Source organism: Anabrus simplex, chromosome 14 (genome assembly GCF_040414725.1).
Source record: "Anabrus simplex isolate iqAnaSimp1 chromosome 14, ASM4041472v1, whole genome shotgun sequence".
Lineage (NCBI taxonomy): Eukaryota > Metazoa > Arthropoda > Insecta > Orthoptera > Tettigoniidae > Anabrus > Anabrus simplex.
In genome coordinates this window covers 92,245,574-92,264,077 of record NC_090278.1, presented here as the reverse complement: position 1 = coordinate 92,264,077, position 18,504 = coordinate 92,245,574, and the positions used below count along the sequence as shown (strand labels likewise).

General features: G+C 42.3%; 1 protein-coding gene across 2 annotated transcripts in view; it reads right to left on the bottom strand.

Annotated features, from left to right (window-relative positions):
* The window catches only part of IntS4 (integrator complex subunit 4), a 130,320-nt gene that overhangs the window by 90,954 nt on the left and 20,862 nt on the right, over nt 1-18,504 (bottom strand). The window contains exon 1 of one of the 2 annotated variants that reach the window (XM_067157785.2): nt 4,439-4,629. The exons of the other annotated variant lie outside the window; for it this stretch is intronic. Coding sequence (XP_067013886.2) covers nt 4,439-4,492 — 54 coding nt within the window. The 5' untranslated portion in view covers nt 4,493-4,629. Of the gene's footprint in view, nt 1-4,438; nt 4,630-18,504 lie in introns of those variants that run through there. 2 annotated transcript variants of the gene reach the window in all.

The window sequence follows — 18,504 nt, the reverse complement described above, 5'->3', positions numbered from 1 at the left end:
TCACCAGACTCTCTATCATTGACAAGTTTAGCTATGTAAACAATACTGTACATATATACGCATGATTTAAGTGATTTGATAGAATCTGAGGATGTTCTTGTAGAACGAAACATGTCATTCTTTGTTTAATAGTGTGCATTTCTTTACAGGTATGTTATAGTGTTATAATTTATATTGAAATTGTATTTGACAAACTGGAAAGCTTTACATTACATTTAACTAAGTCGACACTCAAAAGTATGGCTTCCCCCTTAGCACTTATTTACTCATTTTTACTAGCTATCGTTACCTTTTACAAAATGTAATTTTTACTTGTAATTTAGTTCTAGAAATAAAATTTTAATTGTTACATTCCAGTAATTGTTATACATCGCATCAAGAGTTGGCAACACTGGAGCCCCAGCACTCACAATGCATCACATCAAGGATATCATGCACACTTGTTCATATGTTCGCAGCCTGTTGTAGTTACTGGTTGCTACATACATACATACATACATACATACATTATCATTATAGACTGTTATGCCTTTCAGCGTTCAGTCTGCAAGCCTCTGAGAATTTACTAAACGTCGCCACAATCCTCGATTTGCAACTAGTGTTGTGGCTTCATTTAGTTCTATACCTCTTATCTTTAAATCGTTAGAAACCGAGTCTCACCATCGTCGTCTTGGTCTCCCTCTACTTCTCTTACCCTCCATAACAGAGTCCATTATTCTATTTGGTAACCTATCCTCCTCCATTCGTCTCACATGACCCCACCACCGAAGCTGGTTTATGCGTACAGCTTCATCCATCGAGTTCATTCCTAAATTAGCCTTTATCTCCTCATTTCGAGTACCCTCCTGCCATTGTTCCCACCTGAATTACCAGCAATCATTCTTGCTACTTTCATGTCTGTTACTTCTAACTTATGAATAAGATATCCTGAGTCCACCCAGCTTTCGCTCCTGTAAAGCAAAGTTGGTCTGAAAACAGACAGATGTAAAGATAGTTTCGTCTGGGAGCTGACTTCCTTCTTACAGAATACTGCTGATCGCAACTGCGAGCTCACTGCATTAGCTTTACTACACCTTGATTCAATCTCACTTACTATATTACCATCCTGGGAGAACACACAACCTAAATACTTGAAATTATCGACCTGTTCTAGCTTTGTATCACCAATCTGACATTCAATTCTGTTGAATTTCTTACCTACTGACATCAATTTAGTCTTCGAGAGGCTAATTTTCATACCATACTCATTGCACCTATTTTCAAGTTCCAAGATATTAGACTGCAGGCTTTCGGCACAGTCTGCCATTACAACCAAGTCGTCAGCATAGGCCAAACTGCTTACTACATTTCCACCTAACTGAATCCCTCCCTGCCATTTTATACCTTTCAGCAGATGATCCATGTAAACTATGAACAGCAAAGGTGAAAGATTACAGCCTTGTCTAACTCCTGTAAGTACCCTGAACCAAGAACTCATTCTACCATCAATTCTCACTGAAGCCCAATTGTCAACATAAATGCCTTTGATTGATTTTAATAATCTACCTTTAATTCCATAGTCCCCCAGTATGGCGAACATCTTTTCCCTCGGTACCCTGTCATATGCTTTCTCTAGATATACGAAACATAAACACAACTGCCTATTCCGCTCGTAGCATTTTTCAATTACCTGGCGCATACTGAAAATCTGATCCTGACAGCCTCTCTGTGGTCTGAAACCACACTGGTTTTCATCCAACTTCCTCTCAACGACTGATCGCACCCTCCCTTCCAAGATGCCAGTGAATACTTTGCCTGGTATACTAATCAATGAGATACCTCGATAGTTGTTGCAATCCTTCCTATTTCCTTGCTTGTAGATAGGTGCGATTACTGCTTTTGTCCAATCTGAAGGTACCTTACCAACACTCCATGCTAATTTTACTACTCTATGAAGCCATTTCATCCCTGCCTTCCCACTATACTTCACCATTTCAGGTCTAATTTCATCTATTCCTGCTGCCTTATGACAATGGAGTTTTTTTACTATCCTTTCCACTTCCTCAAGCATAATTTCACCAACATAATTTTCCTCCTCCCCATGAGCTTGGCTGTTTGCAACACCACCATGATGATTTCCTTTTACATTGAGAAGATGATCAAAATATTCCCTCCACCTCTCCAGTGATTCCCTGGGGTCTATTATGAGTTCACCTGAATTACTCAAAACACTGTTCATTTCCTTTTTCCCACCCTTCCTAAGATTTTTTACTACTGTCCAGAAAGGTTTCCCTGCTGCTTGACCTAGCCTTTCCAGGTTATTACCAAAATCTTCCCATGACTTCTTCTTGGATTCAACAACTATTTGTTTCACTCTGTTTCTTTCATCTACGTACCAATCCCTGTCTGCCTCGGCCCTTGTTTGGAGCCATTTCTGATAAGCCTTCTTTTTACGTTTACAGGCTGCTCTCACTTCATCATTCCACCAAGATGTTCGCCTTTTCCCATCTTTACACACAGTTGTTCCTAGGCATTCCCTTGCTGTTTCTACTACAGCATGCCTGTATGCCACCCATTCACTTTCTATATCCTGAACCTGCTTACTGTCTACTGTTCGAAACTTCTCACTAATCATATCCATGAACTTCTGTCTAATTTCCTCGTCCTGGAGATTTTCTACCCTTATTCGTTTGCAGACAGATTTCACTTTCTCTACCTTAGGCCTAGAGATACTTAGTTCACTACAGATCAGATAGTGGTCTGTATCATCGAAAAATCCCCGAAAAACTCTTACATTCCTAACAGATTTCCTGAATTCAAAGTCTGTTAAGATATAGTCTATTATGGATCTGGTACCCCTAGCCTCCCATGTGTAGCAGTGAATAGCCTTATGCTTGAAGAATGTATTCGTAACAGCTAAACCCATACTAGCACAGAAGTCCAGCAAACGCTTCCCATTCCCATTAGCTTCCATATCTTCCCCACATTTACCAATCACCCTTTCGTATCCTTCACTTCTATTCCCAACTCTCGCATTGAAATCGCCCCTTAGCACTATTCTATCCTTGCTGTTCACCCTGACCACAATGTCACTCAATGCTTCATAAAACTTGTCAACTTCATCCTCATCTGCACCCTCACATGGTGAATACACGGACACAATTCTTGTCTTAATTCCTCTCACTGACAAATCTACTCACATCATTCGCTCATTTACGTGCCTAACAGAAACTATGTTGCGTGCAATGGTATTCCTGATAAAGAGCCCTACCCCAGACTCTGCCCTTCCCTTTCTAACACCCGTCAAGTACACCTTATAATCTCCTATTTCTTCCTCCTTATCTCCCCTTACCCAAATATCACTTACTCCTAGCACATCCAGATGCATCCTCTTTGCTGACTCAGCCAGTTCTACCTTCTTTCTTCCATAAGCCCCATTAATACTGATAGCTCCCCATCGAATTCCATTTCGTTCGCCAAGTTGTTTCCAAGGAGTCCCTCGCCTGTCAAATGGGAGGGGGACTCCATTACTCCCATAGGTCCGAGGCTTGCTTAAAGTGTTCTGAGCTCGGTAAATTCATGAAGCAGGATGCTGCCCTACTTGCACATAGTCCAAGTGAGGATCTCTCCTCTAACGGGTTATGGACCACCGGTGAATTGTATAGTCCTAGCCGCCTGAGCACAAGGAGGGCCACGACTCAGAATATGTCCGAGATGCCCACTCCCATTCCATAGCAACTGGTATCCCGACTCTCAGGACCACTTACTAGGCCACTCAGCCGTTGCCCATGGTTCACGAACTAGGACGTGACTACAGTAACCCACAAACATGAACGATTGCTATTTAAAAAAATACACACTACGGTATTATACAAAGAATGACATGTTTCTTTCTACAAGAATATCCTCAGATTCTATCAAATCACTTAAATCATGCGTATATATGTACAATATTTTTTACATAGCGTAAACTTGTCAATGATAGAGAGCAGATAGTAGAAATAAAAGTATAGTAAGGAGAGTGGTACAAGGGAGTGAAAGCAAAGCACTCATTTAGGGACCCCATGATTGTTAACCCCACGTTCACAGGTTAAATTACGTGGTAGTTATTCAGCATCTCATGATAAGGCTAGTGTTGAATAATATCACAGCAGCTGTTGAGTTGTGACATAAAGGTCCCCCTGAACTGGAGTGTTCTCGATAGTGTCAGTGTTCAAGCGGATGGAGTAATTTAGCTGAGTGACGATATTCCTACTTTGGTTATGAAATGCCACAATACATTCATGGAATGAAGTGTTCCCAACTGTGTACAGGTTATGTGAAACATCCAGGTAAATAATACTCACAATTCACCTTCAATATAATAGTACCCTGCAGATGACAAACTTTGTTGTCAACGAAGAGCAAAGTAATTAAACAAACACTAATAATGGACCTGAACAAGGAATAATGACATTACCTGTATAACCTGACTGTATTCCGCTAAAGCCCTCTTTTTTAAAAGGGCGGCCATAACTATTTATTTTAAAAGTTTATTCAGGTACAAGTGACACTATAAAATATATAAAATAAATAAAACCCAAATTTCATTCGTCCAACTTCACTCTGTACTTCCACGTTAATGTCATGTTCAATTCCAGCGCCATATTGATTCACCAACCACACGAATTTCACCAATTCGATGTATATCGAAATATACACAAAGCGAGAACGATATATATTGTAGTCGGTCTTAGTGGTTTCGATAAGTCGGTCTTGTACGTATCTCCGGTATCTCGTACAAGAACCCGATTATCGATAAATATATTATGATCGCGAAAGTAGCTAACGCTGCTGGTGTCTTCACGATGTTACTAATAACAAATACAGTCTACGTCTACTGTATTTGTTAAAAATGAGCTGTAATTTCTACTCTCTTTGATTTCTACATTCGCCGAATACTAATCTAATTCCTATTTCTCCTTGTGGAGCAGAAGGATTCCAAGAATGCTTCACATTCGGTACGTTCTACAGCCACGTCTTTTACATCGTCCCATTAACCGAGATGGCCGTGCGGTCGCGCAGCTCTAACCTTACATTCGGCAGATAGTGGTTCGAATCCCACCTTCGACAGCCCTGAAGATGGTTTCCCATTTTCACACCAGGCAAATGCAGGGGCTGTACTTTAATTCAGGCCACGGCCGCTTCTTTCCCACTCCTAGGCCTTTCCTATCCCACCGTCGCCGTAAGACCTGTCTGTGTCGGTGCGACGTAAAGCAAATTGTGAAAATGAAGACCACTGTCGCTACCTTACTACTACTAAAATGTGTTCATTCCACCCCTGAATGGGGAGGCAGACCTCTTAGACGGTGACGCCGTATCTCAGGCCGGGAGATTTGTTACGGTGAAGATGATGTTCGGAGGAGGTGAGAGGGTTGGCGGCCGTGGCCTATACTAGGAACTGTCCCGGCATTCGCCTTAGTGCAGGAGAATGGAAACTCACGGAAAACCATTCTCAGGGCAGCCGACCGGTTGGGGCCAACCGTGAGGTCCAGCCCTGTCCCATCTCCCGAATACAGAGGCGTAGAGCCACGGTAGAGCCGTGGCCACCCCTCCTCTGCTCGGTTGGCCGGTCAGAGTGCAGAGCTGTTGGACCACAGACCAGCCGTGGCCGCTTGTGGGCCGAGACCCATTCTACATCTACCGACATCGCCACCTTCCCAATCCCATTCCTTCGACGTCGAAAAATTTCGACTTTAAAACAAGTAGCAAAAATTTAACGTCACCCCATGTTTTCCCAGTTAATAATAATAATAATAATATGTTTTACGTCCCGCCAACTAGGTCATAACGTTTTCACTGACACCAAGGTATCGGAGTTCTGTCATGCAAGAATAAATTACCAACTCCACTTTAGCCAGGCAGCATTGTAAGTAAACAGCAAAAAAAAGACAAAAGTAATGAGACGATGAATATGAATACTGGGGGTTAAAAACTAGAATAGATGTATATGTATGTTCAGTCCTCAGCCTTAAGGCTGGTTGGATCCTCAACAGGTCTGCCATCAGCTGTCATAGATGGCCTAGGCATCACCGAAGAGGCGTACTTGGGAAATGAGTAGTGAGGTAGTTTCCCGTTGTTTTCCTCACTGAGCCAGAAGTCGCTATTACATATCAGTCTGCCAACCCCACTGAAATGCATGCATCAACCGACCCTATGAGCAACATTTTTACAGAATTCATAGCAGGGACTGGCTGTATGAGGAATGGCATTACTAGCATCGCTCATACCTCAGTCACTTTTACATTGGCAAAGTCAAGGATAAGACAGAGACAGATGAATGAAAGTAACAAAATCACTCCAGCCTATACCAGAAGACATAGCGCACTGTAAACACTAGGTCCCACCAGCGAAGGCATAGACTATTGTATTTATTTAAATTCCTTGGAAACGTGATCACCAGCAACGGAAGTTCTACGGAGTAGACAAGAGATAGAATAGTCTATGAAAAAGAAGCCTTTAGGAAGGTAGAGCTTTTAAATGCAAAAAGAAACATGTCAATCTGACGCTAAGGAAACGTTTCGCCGTCTGGAGTGTGGTTCTATATGTGTCTGAAACGTGGACTCTGCGAAAGAAATAAACAAACTACGTAGGAAACGTTAAAATATGGCTGTAGGGTGAACATCGGAATACTGAGAAGAGTGAAGAAAGAACGAGCTTTCATCAAGACAATAAAGAAAAATTGGACTGGACACGCAAAGATTGTCTGAAAAAAGGAAATATTTTAGTCAGAAGAGGAAAAGATAGAAAAAAATTTGGTGCATTGACTGGGATCAGTGTGCTCGCTGGCTTGGTGGATGATAGGGATAACTGAACCCTTATGTCCTCCATTTAGAATGTCTCGTTCACTAGTTCGTTTATTGATTTATTTATTTATTTATTTATTTATTTATTTATTTATTTATTTATTTATTTATTTATTTATTTATTTATTTATTTATTTAGTGAAAATGGGAAACCACTAGTTCGTAGACAATCTGGATAAGGCCGTTTACACTACTATTTTAAGTATCGGGCTTTCGCTTTCTCTACGATCTCTAGGTTCACCAGGGATATGTTTTCCATATTACTGCTAGGACGTATGTTACGACGACTTGTTTCAGGTCATGGCTGTTTGTAGCGAGATGGCGGTGATATTCTTTGTCATAGATTCCTCTGGCGGCGGCTGTAGCTCTTTCCTTTATGTGTTTGCTGAATTAGTTGAATGTTGCTTGCATGAGTTTACTAGTTATACTACCGTTTCTTCCAGTTTCACTCCGTCTTTAGCTGCAGATTCTCCTGAGAGGAAAGCAGATGGTTAAAGAGTTCAGTGCAGCATTGTCTAATAAAATGTAGGTGATCTACTAGAGTGTCACTTTACTCTGAATTTGTAATGACATTAAAGGTTTTGCATGGGACACCACCTCACAGTGCCAATAAGGCAAGGACTTTTAGTTTAATGAAAGCCTAGCGGACTCCAGAAAGAAACTGGTTATCGATAAATTCAGTGAAAAATTTACTGTTGATTCAGTTCAGGGAAAGTCGTAAATTATATCCAGTTTTATGAACATTATTTGTGGGACAAAGAGCTACTCCATATCAATAAAAGTCCTTCATCTTCAATTAATTAATTAATTAATAGCGTTTGGCCGCTGAAGAATCCTGGTGCCTTATACGCAACCTGTCCTCTATGAGGACGGGGCCTACCTTCATGAATTCTAATTAGGAAAACCGTACACACATCCCGCCCAGAAGATTAAAATCTCCGACGCGACCAGGAAATCAAACCTGGGACCCAATGGACCAAAGGCGAGAACGCTAACCATTTAGCAATGGAGTCGGACAAAATAGAACTAAAGGTAATATTACAAACAAGAGGTATAGTTAATATGACGAGAGCAGGTCTGACGACTAATGCAGTATTAAATCTGCCCCGTGAGTCACTAAATAATGTACTCTTTATAGAATGCACCGATTTTGTAAATTATTTTAGTCTGATCCATCTCTCCTAATGATGACAGCACTTATGTCTCTATGCTTAAACACACACAGAATAAAGTAATATATTTCTTTACAAAATGTAGTGTTATTCCAGACCCAGACTCGCGTTTTACTGATTACTTGTTGAAAAACTGATTTGTTGTAATTGCAACTCAGTAAAATAAACTGTAATACAGCTCAATTAATTATGTTGTGTGGATGGTGGCCATCTGAAGTTAGCGTGACGAAATTGTAACCATAGCAACCGTGCAAGCTATGTCTTATGGCTGGTTGTCATGTGAAATTAGCAGCCCTTGCTGGATGGCCATGACCGAGAGACCGAGAGTTGATTTTTGCAAAGAGAGAATTGGTTTCTTTTTTCTTGTACGTTTGTCATCACTGGTTGTATTACTGGATCTCTCAACTTCAGAGCTGGAATCCAAGGTGTTCCGTATGGAAGGGAGAGGAAATGACGACACGTCCCGGAAACAGCACGTACTGCATCAGAAACATCGACACTGCTGAGTTGCAGAAGGCCTTGCGATTAGAAAATGCTTACCTCATCACATCCTGCGGAACGGAGGCAAGAGGCAAAGAGTAGGTCTGGGCACCAAACTCGTTAAAAGGCGGTGAGATGGATATCTCGCGGCTCTGCCTGACCTTGGACAAAATTTTAACGTAGGCTGCACAAGTACGTAATGATAGTTCTAAACCCACCAGACTGGTCTCTATACGAACGTGGGTTGTCACTCATTTCCACGAATTGCTTAAAGATCTTTATCTGATTGAAGGGAGCCTCTGGGAACGAAAAATAACTCCACTTTTGGTTGCCCGTGCAGAAATAATGTGCGTGTGTCCAACCCTTGCCCATTTCTCTACCGTCTGGAGTATGCCCTTCCTGATGTCAACCTCATCTGAAATGAGATGAAATGAATGACCTGATACATGAAAAGAGAGTGGCCGGTACATAGCTTAGTCCAGTCGAATAATACCACGGCGTCTGCTCAAGGCTTAACATCTCCATCCGACGGACGAATCCAACAACTATACCCTCACTCCATATGAGCACTGCGGAAAGGTTTGCAATTGAATCCAGGCTTTTCGCACGCAATCTCGCAATTACAAGTTATATACCATCACTTCTCCTGTACCCTGTCAGCCAACATTCTGATGGTGAAAGTGTTTCCAGTCAACGGGATTCGAACCGGCTAACGGTGTCAGATTTGATGTGTTAATGAACACGGCTGCGTGTAGAAATAATGTATCCACAAGAATTTCGATGATTGAGCACACGCTTTCTGGGCCTAGGGACCAGGTTCGATTCCGGCCCAGTCCGATCTTTTTGAAAGTGCTCAAAAATGCCTGCCACATTTCGGTAGATCTACCGACGCGTAAAAAAACTCCTTCGGGACAAAATTCTGGCACCTCAGCGTCTCCGAAAACCGTAAAAGTAGTTATTGGGACGTAAAGCGAATATATTATTATTTCTTTCTTTCTTATTCCGTTTGCCCTCCAGGGTAGGTTTTTCCCCGCACTCAACCAGGGATCCAACCTCTACCACCTCAAGGGCAGTGTCCTGGAGCGTGAGACTTTGGGTCGGGGATACAACTGGGAAGGAGAACCAGAATCTCGCGCAGGTGGCCTCAACTAGTATGCTGAACAGGGTCCTTGTAGGGGATGGGAAGATCGGAAGAGGGAAGGAAGCGGCCGTGGCCTCAAGTTATGGCTCGGGGACTGGGTGTATGTGCCGTCTTCATCATCATTTCATCCTCATTACGACGCGCAGGTCGCCTACGGGAGTCAAATCAAAAGGCCTGCATCAGGCCTCTCCGGAAGCCACACGACATTCATTATTATTATTATTATTATTATTATTATTATTATTATTATTATTATTATTATTATTATTATTATTATTATTATTATTATATTCCCATTTACACGTCAGAGAAATCCCTGTTGAGAAAACTTCAGGTGTATGAAACATTAATCTAAGGAGCCGACCAGTGGCTATCTGAGAGAAGGAAGTCACAGAAGAAACGTCCATCGGAGCGGTTTCTTGGCTTACCTGAACTGTCAACGATAAAATAATAGCCTCGCAAGTATGTGTGTAAAGGAAATCAAAACTCGATATATTTCATTTGCGGTTCGTTTTAGAAGAAATGTTAATGAAAAAGAACACAACGTGCATAATTTTGAGTCATCAGTTCTCAGCGTCGCAAAAGCTCGTTAGCGCATTTTACACTCCATCACATGACGCCGCCCACATAACTCCTTCACTCCTCGTTTGGGTTATGAATACAGCCAGGATTTTACAGTGCAAATTTACTGAAGCAAGGAACAAGTGATTCGATTTTTTTAATGGACATAACTCACCATTTGGTCTATTTTCTGTTTAAACACAGGCCTACCGATTATACTTTTAAATGGGCGTTTTTCAACCCCCAGGTTAGGTGAGGACTGAGGGTGATGGCAGTTTTTTTTTAAAACGGGCGTATCTCCTTATCAATCAGTACCATGTATTTACTCCCAGTAAGCGGTATCATCAACCAAACTTTCTTCATGGGCCTTTCTTTCTGTCTTAATCCGTTTACACTCCAGGGTTGGATTTTCCTTCGGACTCAGCGAGGAATCCCACCTCTGCCGCCTCAAGGGCAGTGTGCTGGAGCATGAGACTTAGGATCGAGAAAACAACTAAGGAGGAGGTCCATTGCCTCGCCCAGGCGGTCTCACCTGCTATGCTGAACAGGGGCCTTGTGGGGGATGGAAAGATTGGAAGAGGCAGGCAAGGAAGAAGGAAGAAGCGGCCGTAAATACCCTTCAGACATTGGCCTGGAGGAAAAATGGGAAACCACGGAAAACCACTTCGAGGATGCCTGAGGTGGAAATCGAACTCCCCTCTACTCAGATGACCTTTCGATCAATCAATCAATCAATCAATCACTACTGATCTGCATTTAGGACAGTCGCCCAGGTGGCAGATTCCCTATCTGTTGTTTTCCTAGCCTTTTCTTAAATGATCGCAAAGAAATTGGAAATTTATTGAACATCTCCCATGGTAAATTATTCCAATCCCTAACTCCCCTTCCTATAAACGAATATTTGCCCCAATTTGTCCTCTTGAATTCCAACTTTATCTTCATATTGTGATCTTTCCTACTCAGACGCAAGAGCGCTGGCCTTCTGACCCCAGCTTGGCAGGTTCGATCCTGGCTCAGTCCGGTGGTATTCGAAGGTGTCAAATACGTCAGCCTCGTGTCGGTAGATTTACTGGCACGTAAAAGTACTCCTGCGGGACTAAATTCCGGCACCTCGGCGTCTCCGAAAACCGTAAAGTGTAGTTAGTGGGACGTAAAGCAAATAACATTATTATTACCTACTTTTAAAGACACTACTCAAACTTATTCGTCTTCTAATGTCATTCCACGCCATTACTCCACTGACAGCTCCGAACATACCACTATGTCGAGCAGCTCGTCTTCTTTCTCCCAAGTCTTCCCAGCCTAAACTTCGCAACATTTTTGTGACGCTACTCTTTTGTGGGAAATCACCCAGAACAAATCGAGCTGCTTTTCTTTGGATTTTTTCCAGTTCTGAATCAAGTAATCCTGGTGAGGGTCCCATTCACTGGAACCATACTCTAGTTGGGGTCTTACCAGAGACTTATATGCCCTCTCTTTCACATCCTTACTAAACCCCTAAATACACTCATAACCACGTGCAGATATATGCACCCTTTATTTACAGTCACATTTATGTGACTACCCAAATGCAGATCTTTCCTTATACTAACACCTAGGGGACCACGTTTTAGCTCTCGTACGACTCTTCAAATTTCGTGGTAGAGCCGAGAATCGAAATCGGACCTCCGGGGGTGGCAGCTAATTACACTAACCGCTACATTGCAGAGGCGGACTTCATGGGTCTTACTTCAAGGAAACCACTACCACCATCATCACCGTCATACACACCTAGAAAAGATCCCATTCAAAAAAGCAAAGATAAAAGACCTGATGACAATACAGACCTACATTCCTCACGAGCACAAGGACTTCTGCACAGAAACTTTCTTCTTGGCCAATCGAACATGAAAATGACACCGAATAAGGACAGTGAGAAAAGAGTAGTTTGGATAAAAATATTTGAAGTTAATGATATTATTCTCTTGGTCTTATTTGTGATAAAAGTACTAGTTTCTGACACGACACGCAGGTCACCTACGGGAGTCAAATAGAAAGACCTGCACCTGGCGAGCCGAACCCGTCCGGGGATATCCCGGCACTAAAAGCCATACGACATTTCATTTCATCAGTTTCTGTTTGGTAAACTATAATCTTACTCGGACATCTTTTCAGAAAGATTGTGACTGAAGAAAAGTATGTTTCTAAGTACTAAAATGTGAGGCTGAATAATAAGGTATAACTACACAGAGTTGCCACATATTTTGAAGTAGAATCCGTGTGCTTCGAATCTGGTCACTATATGTCTCAGGAGGTACTTGGTTCCTTTTTAGTTCCCTCTGGTCATGGTGTCTGTGGTGTAAAACGCCTTTTTCGTTTGGTGTTCGAGAATGTGTTCTCGTACGTTGGTGTGGATGGTGGCGGCAGCAACGTGGGTTCTTTACTTATTCGTAGCTCGTAGGCGATCGTTGAAGGTGTCAAACTCGACAAATACAGCGCGCGCTTCAGGAACGTCAATTTTACTTTTTCGCATTTTAGCCGGCTGAAACTAGGAATTATTTAAAAAGAAAGCAATTTGTACAAGCCCTGTTGTCTTATCAGCTTATGCTTTCCTTTATTTTCTTAATAACAAAATTATTAGCGGAAAAGCACACAAAATGTCGGCTAACCGATTTGTATAGTGCCACAGCAAGTAGTGAATAGTTTGCATGTGCTGTGAGGAAGGGTAGTAGATGGCCAAGGTCATGGACACTGAGGTATGATTCACACGCTTACCGCGCACTTTCGTCAGTCTGGCAGTCTCTAGAATGTCTGTTAGTTTCTTAGTCAAATACTAAATGATTTGTAATTGTACAATCACATTATTTATTTGTAATGCATGTGTAAAGCTATTTTGATCTCTAATAAAGAGGGGAGTTCCTCAAGGCATTAACATTGGAACTTCAGCTTTCTACATAAATGTTCTGAGTAAATAACTGGAATCAGAGGTAAGGCTTTTTGCACTGTAAAAATCCACAGCCTATTTCCAGTCATTCGACCGGGTCAGGAATGGAATGAATGAAGCCCCTATCTAGCGTTGAGGATAGGAATTGTGCCGGTTGCCGAATCCTGTCACACTCCTCCGGGGCACTGATTAATGACTGACAGTTGAAATGAAATTATATTGCAGCGTGTTGCTGGCACCGGAGAAAAACCTATCCCGCCTCCGCTTTGTCCAGCACAAATCTCACATGGAGTGACCGACCGGGATTTGAACCACGAAACCCAGTGGCGAGAGGCCGCCTGAGCCATAGTGGCTCTTCTGGACTAGTAATAATAAACGTAATTCAACAAAGATCTGATATTACCTTACTATGACGTGAATTCAAAAAACATCGAGTGTCTCCGCCGTTTGTTTTTCCGTGGTTTCCCATTTTCACACCAGGCTAATGCTGGACCTGTACCTTAAACAAGACAACAGTTGATTCCTTCCCACTCCTAGCCCTTTCCTATTCCTTCGTTGCCGTTAAGACCTATCTGTGTCGGCGCGACGTAAAGCAACTTGTACAAACATAAAATTCAATGCTTCAAAATGAATATTACCATATTTCCTGCTAAGTTTTCCGTATTATGGCCATCCTTGCGGCTGTAGCGTTATGCTCGGGTAGTTGAATCTCTTCTATATTCAATTGATGACCGTCTATGCAGATGCAGTTGCATGTTGTTTGTTTGCCACGTTCAATGTGAGGTCGTTGGACTGAGCCCATTCTACTAGTCGGCCAAATGGTTCTCGTCGGGATTTCTGCAATAGGGATGCCATAACCATGCTCTATGCACAGAAGCAGATGTTCACTTCTGTTTTTTTGTTTTCCGCTCTAGTAGAAGTTGACTTAGCGGATCCCCTTGGAGTACCCCAGTTCTCTTATCGGATAAAGATCATATCACTGTTATGAATGCTGTTCTTTGCCATTATGATGATAGCAAACACTCGTAATCGAGTAGGTTTGTTTCCCAGGTAGGATGTCTCTTCATCTATGTGTTCGGAGGTGACTATACAGTCCAATACGGGAGTTACACAATTTGCCACAGTGATGACAGGTAGTGGAGCAGTCATGTTATTTCTATGTCTTCTCAGCACTTCTTTTTCTTTCCTACGTTGCCTCTTGGCATTCGCTGTACGTCGGCGGTTTTCTTCAAAAGACAGTGTGCCGTAATGGACTAGTGATCTCCAGGATCAACGGTCAAGCGCTAAGCTCTCCCAGTTATCAACATCAATGTTACATCTCTTCAAGTTAGCCTTGATTACATCTTTAAATCGCTTCCTCTGACCGCCTACACAGCGTTTACCTACTGATAGCTCAGAGTAAAACACTTGTTTGGGAATGCGATTATTGGGCATGCGAACTAAGTGGCCTGTCCATCGTAGCTGGCGTCTTAAAACCATCAATTGTATACTGGTGGTGTGTGCCTCTTCAAGAACGCTGATATTTGTGCGCCTGTCTTGCCAAGTTATTTGCAGTATTCTCCTCAAGCAACGTTGATGATACTGTTCCAGCATCTTAAGGTGTGACTGTGGTGCAGTTAAACAGACTATCGACCATATCGTCACCGAATGCATTGGAAGGGCATTCGCTGGATCTAGCCAGGACTTTGTGGTGGCTTCTGCTGAGGCCATACAATGGCTAGAGAATTTAGATCTATTTTGCTTGCATGATTGTTTTCAATGTTATGTGTATATCTTATAATTATGTATATAATGGTTTGTGCTTACTGTTCATTTATATTTAATCTTTGTATTGTTTTGTGTACGTTACCATACGATAATAGTAATAATAATAATAATAATGATAATAATAGGTGTCGACTGTAGCATGTCCAGGATTCAGATCCGTAGAGTAAGGTTGGAACTACAACAGAATTGTACACAAGAATCTTTGTTGTGATATTGACATCGTGATTGTCAAAAACTCGAGATCTTAACTTAGCAAAGGATGCTCCTGCACGGTTAATTCTGTGTTGGATTTCTGAATCTATATTTGCGCTTGATGAGAGGGTGCTGCCAAGGTATGGGAAGGTGTTTACAACTTGAAGGCTCACTCCATCAATTGTGACATTGATATCTCTTTGACCTTCCCCAGGGGCTGGTTGGTATAGGATCTGTGTTTTGCTGGTATTCAGTTTGAGTCCGATCTTGTTGTACGCATCAGAGAAAGCATTCAGGATTCTCACAAGCTCTTCTTGTGTCTGAGCTACGACAGCATTATCATCAGCATACTGTAACTCAACTAATGCTGCAGACGATGTCCGAGTTCCTGCCTTTAAACGGCTCAAATTAAAAAGATTACCATCCATCCTGTAAGTTATATGAATTCCTGGAGGGAGATCATCTCTGACAAGTTCCATGACAGTGGCAACATACAAGGAAAACAAAGTGGGGGCTATCACACAGCCTTACTTAACACCGGTATTGATATGGAGTGGCTCTCCAATAGAGCCGTTGCCAATGACAGCTGCCATCATATCAGTGTAGAGCAATTTCAAGATGGCAATAAATTTCTGCGGAAAGCCATATAGAGCTAAAATTTTCCACAAAGCTTCTCGGTCCACAGAGTCAAATGCCTTAGTAAGATCAATAAAGGCAATATAAAGAGGTCTATTTTGTTCTCTACATTTTTCCTGGAGTTGACGAGCTGCGAATATCATATCTGTGGTTCCTCTAGAAGGCCTGAAGCCACACTGACTCTCTGGAAGTATTTTCTCCACCAGGGGTACAATACGATTTGCCAAGATTCGAGCAATAAGCTTTCCCAGGCACGACAGTAAGGATATTCCCCGATAGTTACTGCAGTTTGTTCGATCCCCTTTCTTAAATATGGGAACTACCAGACTGTCTCTGAAATCAGGAGGCATTTCTTCTGTGCTCCAAATTTTGACAATCAGTTCATGTATGTGTCTTACTAGTTCCTCACCACCTTCTTTGAGAGCTTCCACTGGTATACCATCAGGACCAGAGGCTTTGTGACGCTTTGCTTGATTGACAGCATGCTTAACTTCATCTAATGTTGGTGGGGAGCCAAGTTCATCATTGATGGGAGCTTGTTTTAATATATCATACACCTGTTCATCAATAATCGAATCCTGGTTCAAGAGGTCTTGAAATGCTCTTTCCACCTATTCATGATGGAGTGCTGATCTTTTAAAAGTATACTTTTATCGCTGGACCAAAGAGGATTCCTCCCAAAGGTGGCGGGACCATAAACTGCTTTTGTCGCTTGGAAGAACTGTCGTGAATCTTTATCTGCTAGATATTCCAACTCTTTTGCCTTTGCTGTCCACCATGCATTCTTGAGCTCACGGGTTTTTCTTTGGACATTTGCTTTGGCAATATTTACGGCTTGTTTCTTAGAGTGGGAGTTCATGTCCCTTCGCCATGCTTGCAAGGCTTTTCTCTTCTGTGAGATCAATGCTTCAATTTCTTCATCATTTTCATCAAACCAGTCCTGATGTTTTCTGGTCTTATATCCTACTGTTTCTTTGCAAGCATCTTGAATAGTGGTCTTCAGACTCTCCCAGTGTTGCGTTACATCAGGTTGATATTCCTTCGGCAAAGTCCGATGAAGGAGCTCTCTGTATTTTGAAGTAATTTCTGCATTGCCAAACTTCTCGGTGTCAAAAGTATGTCTGAAGCTCTTCCGTTGTTTCCTCCTCTGGGTGGACACTGATCTATTAAGTCGGTGATCTGTCCAACAGTCATCAGCTCCTGTCATTGCTTTGGTGATGAGAACATCGCGGAGATCTTGCTTGCGGACAATCACATAGTCAATGAGGTGCCAGTGTTTCCATCTAGGATGCTGCCATGATGTTTTGAAGCGATCCCTTTGGCGAAAGATGGTGTAGTAACATGGTAGTAACATGTTTGAAGATATTCGCTTAGAATACCTTCTTCCACCACCAGTTTAAATTATTTACCTTATTTCAATTACACTCTATACTCTATAACGTGAAGGGTATTTTTTTATCTCCATAAGGTGGGGAATACAAATCTGGAACAAGTGGGTAATGTCAGACGTTTGAGGCGCTGGGCTTCTGACCGCAATTTGGAAGGATCGATCCTGGACTTTGAAGGTACTCAGCTTCGTGTAGGTAGATTTACTGGTACGTAAAAGATCTCCTGCGAGACTAAATTCCGGCACCTCTTCGAAAACCATCAAAACGGTAGTTAGTGGGACGTAAAGCCAATAAAATTATAATATTATTCCATCTTTCTGCAGTGAATGATACATATAGGGCCTATAAAGTGAGTGAATAAAATGGGCTTATTCTTAAGTGCATATTTTGTACATTATCCGCCTCTGTGTTGTAGTGGTTAGTGTGATTAGCTGTCACCCTCGGAGGCCCGGGTTCGATTCCCGGCTCTGTCACGAAATTTGAAAAGTGGTACGAGGGCTGAAACGGGGTCCACTCAGCCTCGGAGAGTTCACTGAGTAGAGCGGGGTTCAATTATCTCCACAGCCATCGTCAAAGTGGTTTTCCGTGGTTTTCCACTTCTCCTCCAGGCAAATAAATGCCGGGATGTACCTAACTATAGGCCACGGCCGCTACCTTATCCCTTCCAGTCTTACCCCCCCCCCCGCACAAAGCCCCTTTTCAGCATAGCAGCTGAGTCCGACGGGAAAAAAAACAAGAACATTTTCTACATTTTTCGTTTTTCGTGCATAAAGATCCGGTTCCACTGTCATAACAGACAAATTAAAGTGAACCTGACATACAAAGCTATAACGTGTCCTCTTCGACACATAAACCAGGCATCAAGTTAATATTCAAGAAGTACAGACGGAAATATTATGGTATACATAAATCATTGCGAAAAAGCGGCCTGCAGTCTCCCTGAGAATAGGAAAGGGGACACGATCTCGGCAGAGTATTGAGCTGTCAGGCTTCTCACTGTAGCGGATGACTCACAGTATTTTCTCAGCTGGAAGATGACGGGACAGTGGAGTGCAGTATTGACCTGGGGAATGAGAGGGGCTCCGTATGGGAGAACGCAAGTTCCGGCCGTAAAAAGAAGAAAAGGACTGAGCTACTCACTACAGTGCAGAGAAAGCCAAGACTGCTGTGCTGCCTCTAACGCTTTACACTGACCTCCATTCGGAACACTGAAAAAATGGAAGCTTGATTTTTAACGTGGCTGTTGTTATCGTGATCAGAGCTTCGCAACGCCCATTTCTACGTGGAATGCGAAGGACAGGGACGCGATTTTCAATTTCGGAAAATGTTACATGCAAACATTACTATTCAAAGATAACAGATAAAGGAAGCCACAGAACTGCTCACAAGCAGAGGATTGTGGCGACGTTTAGTAAATACA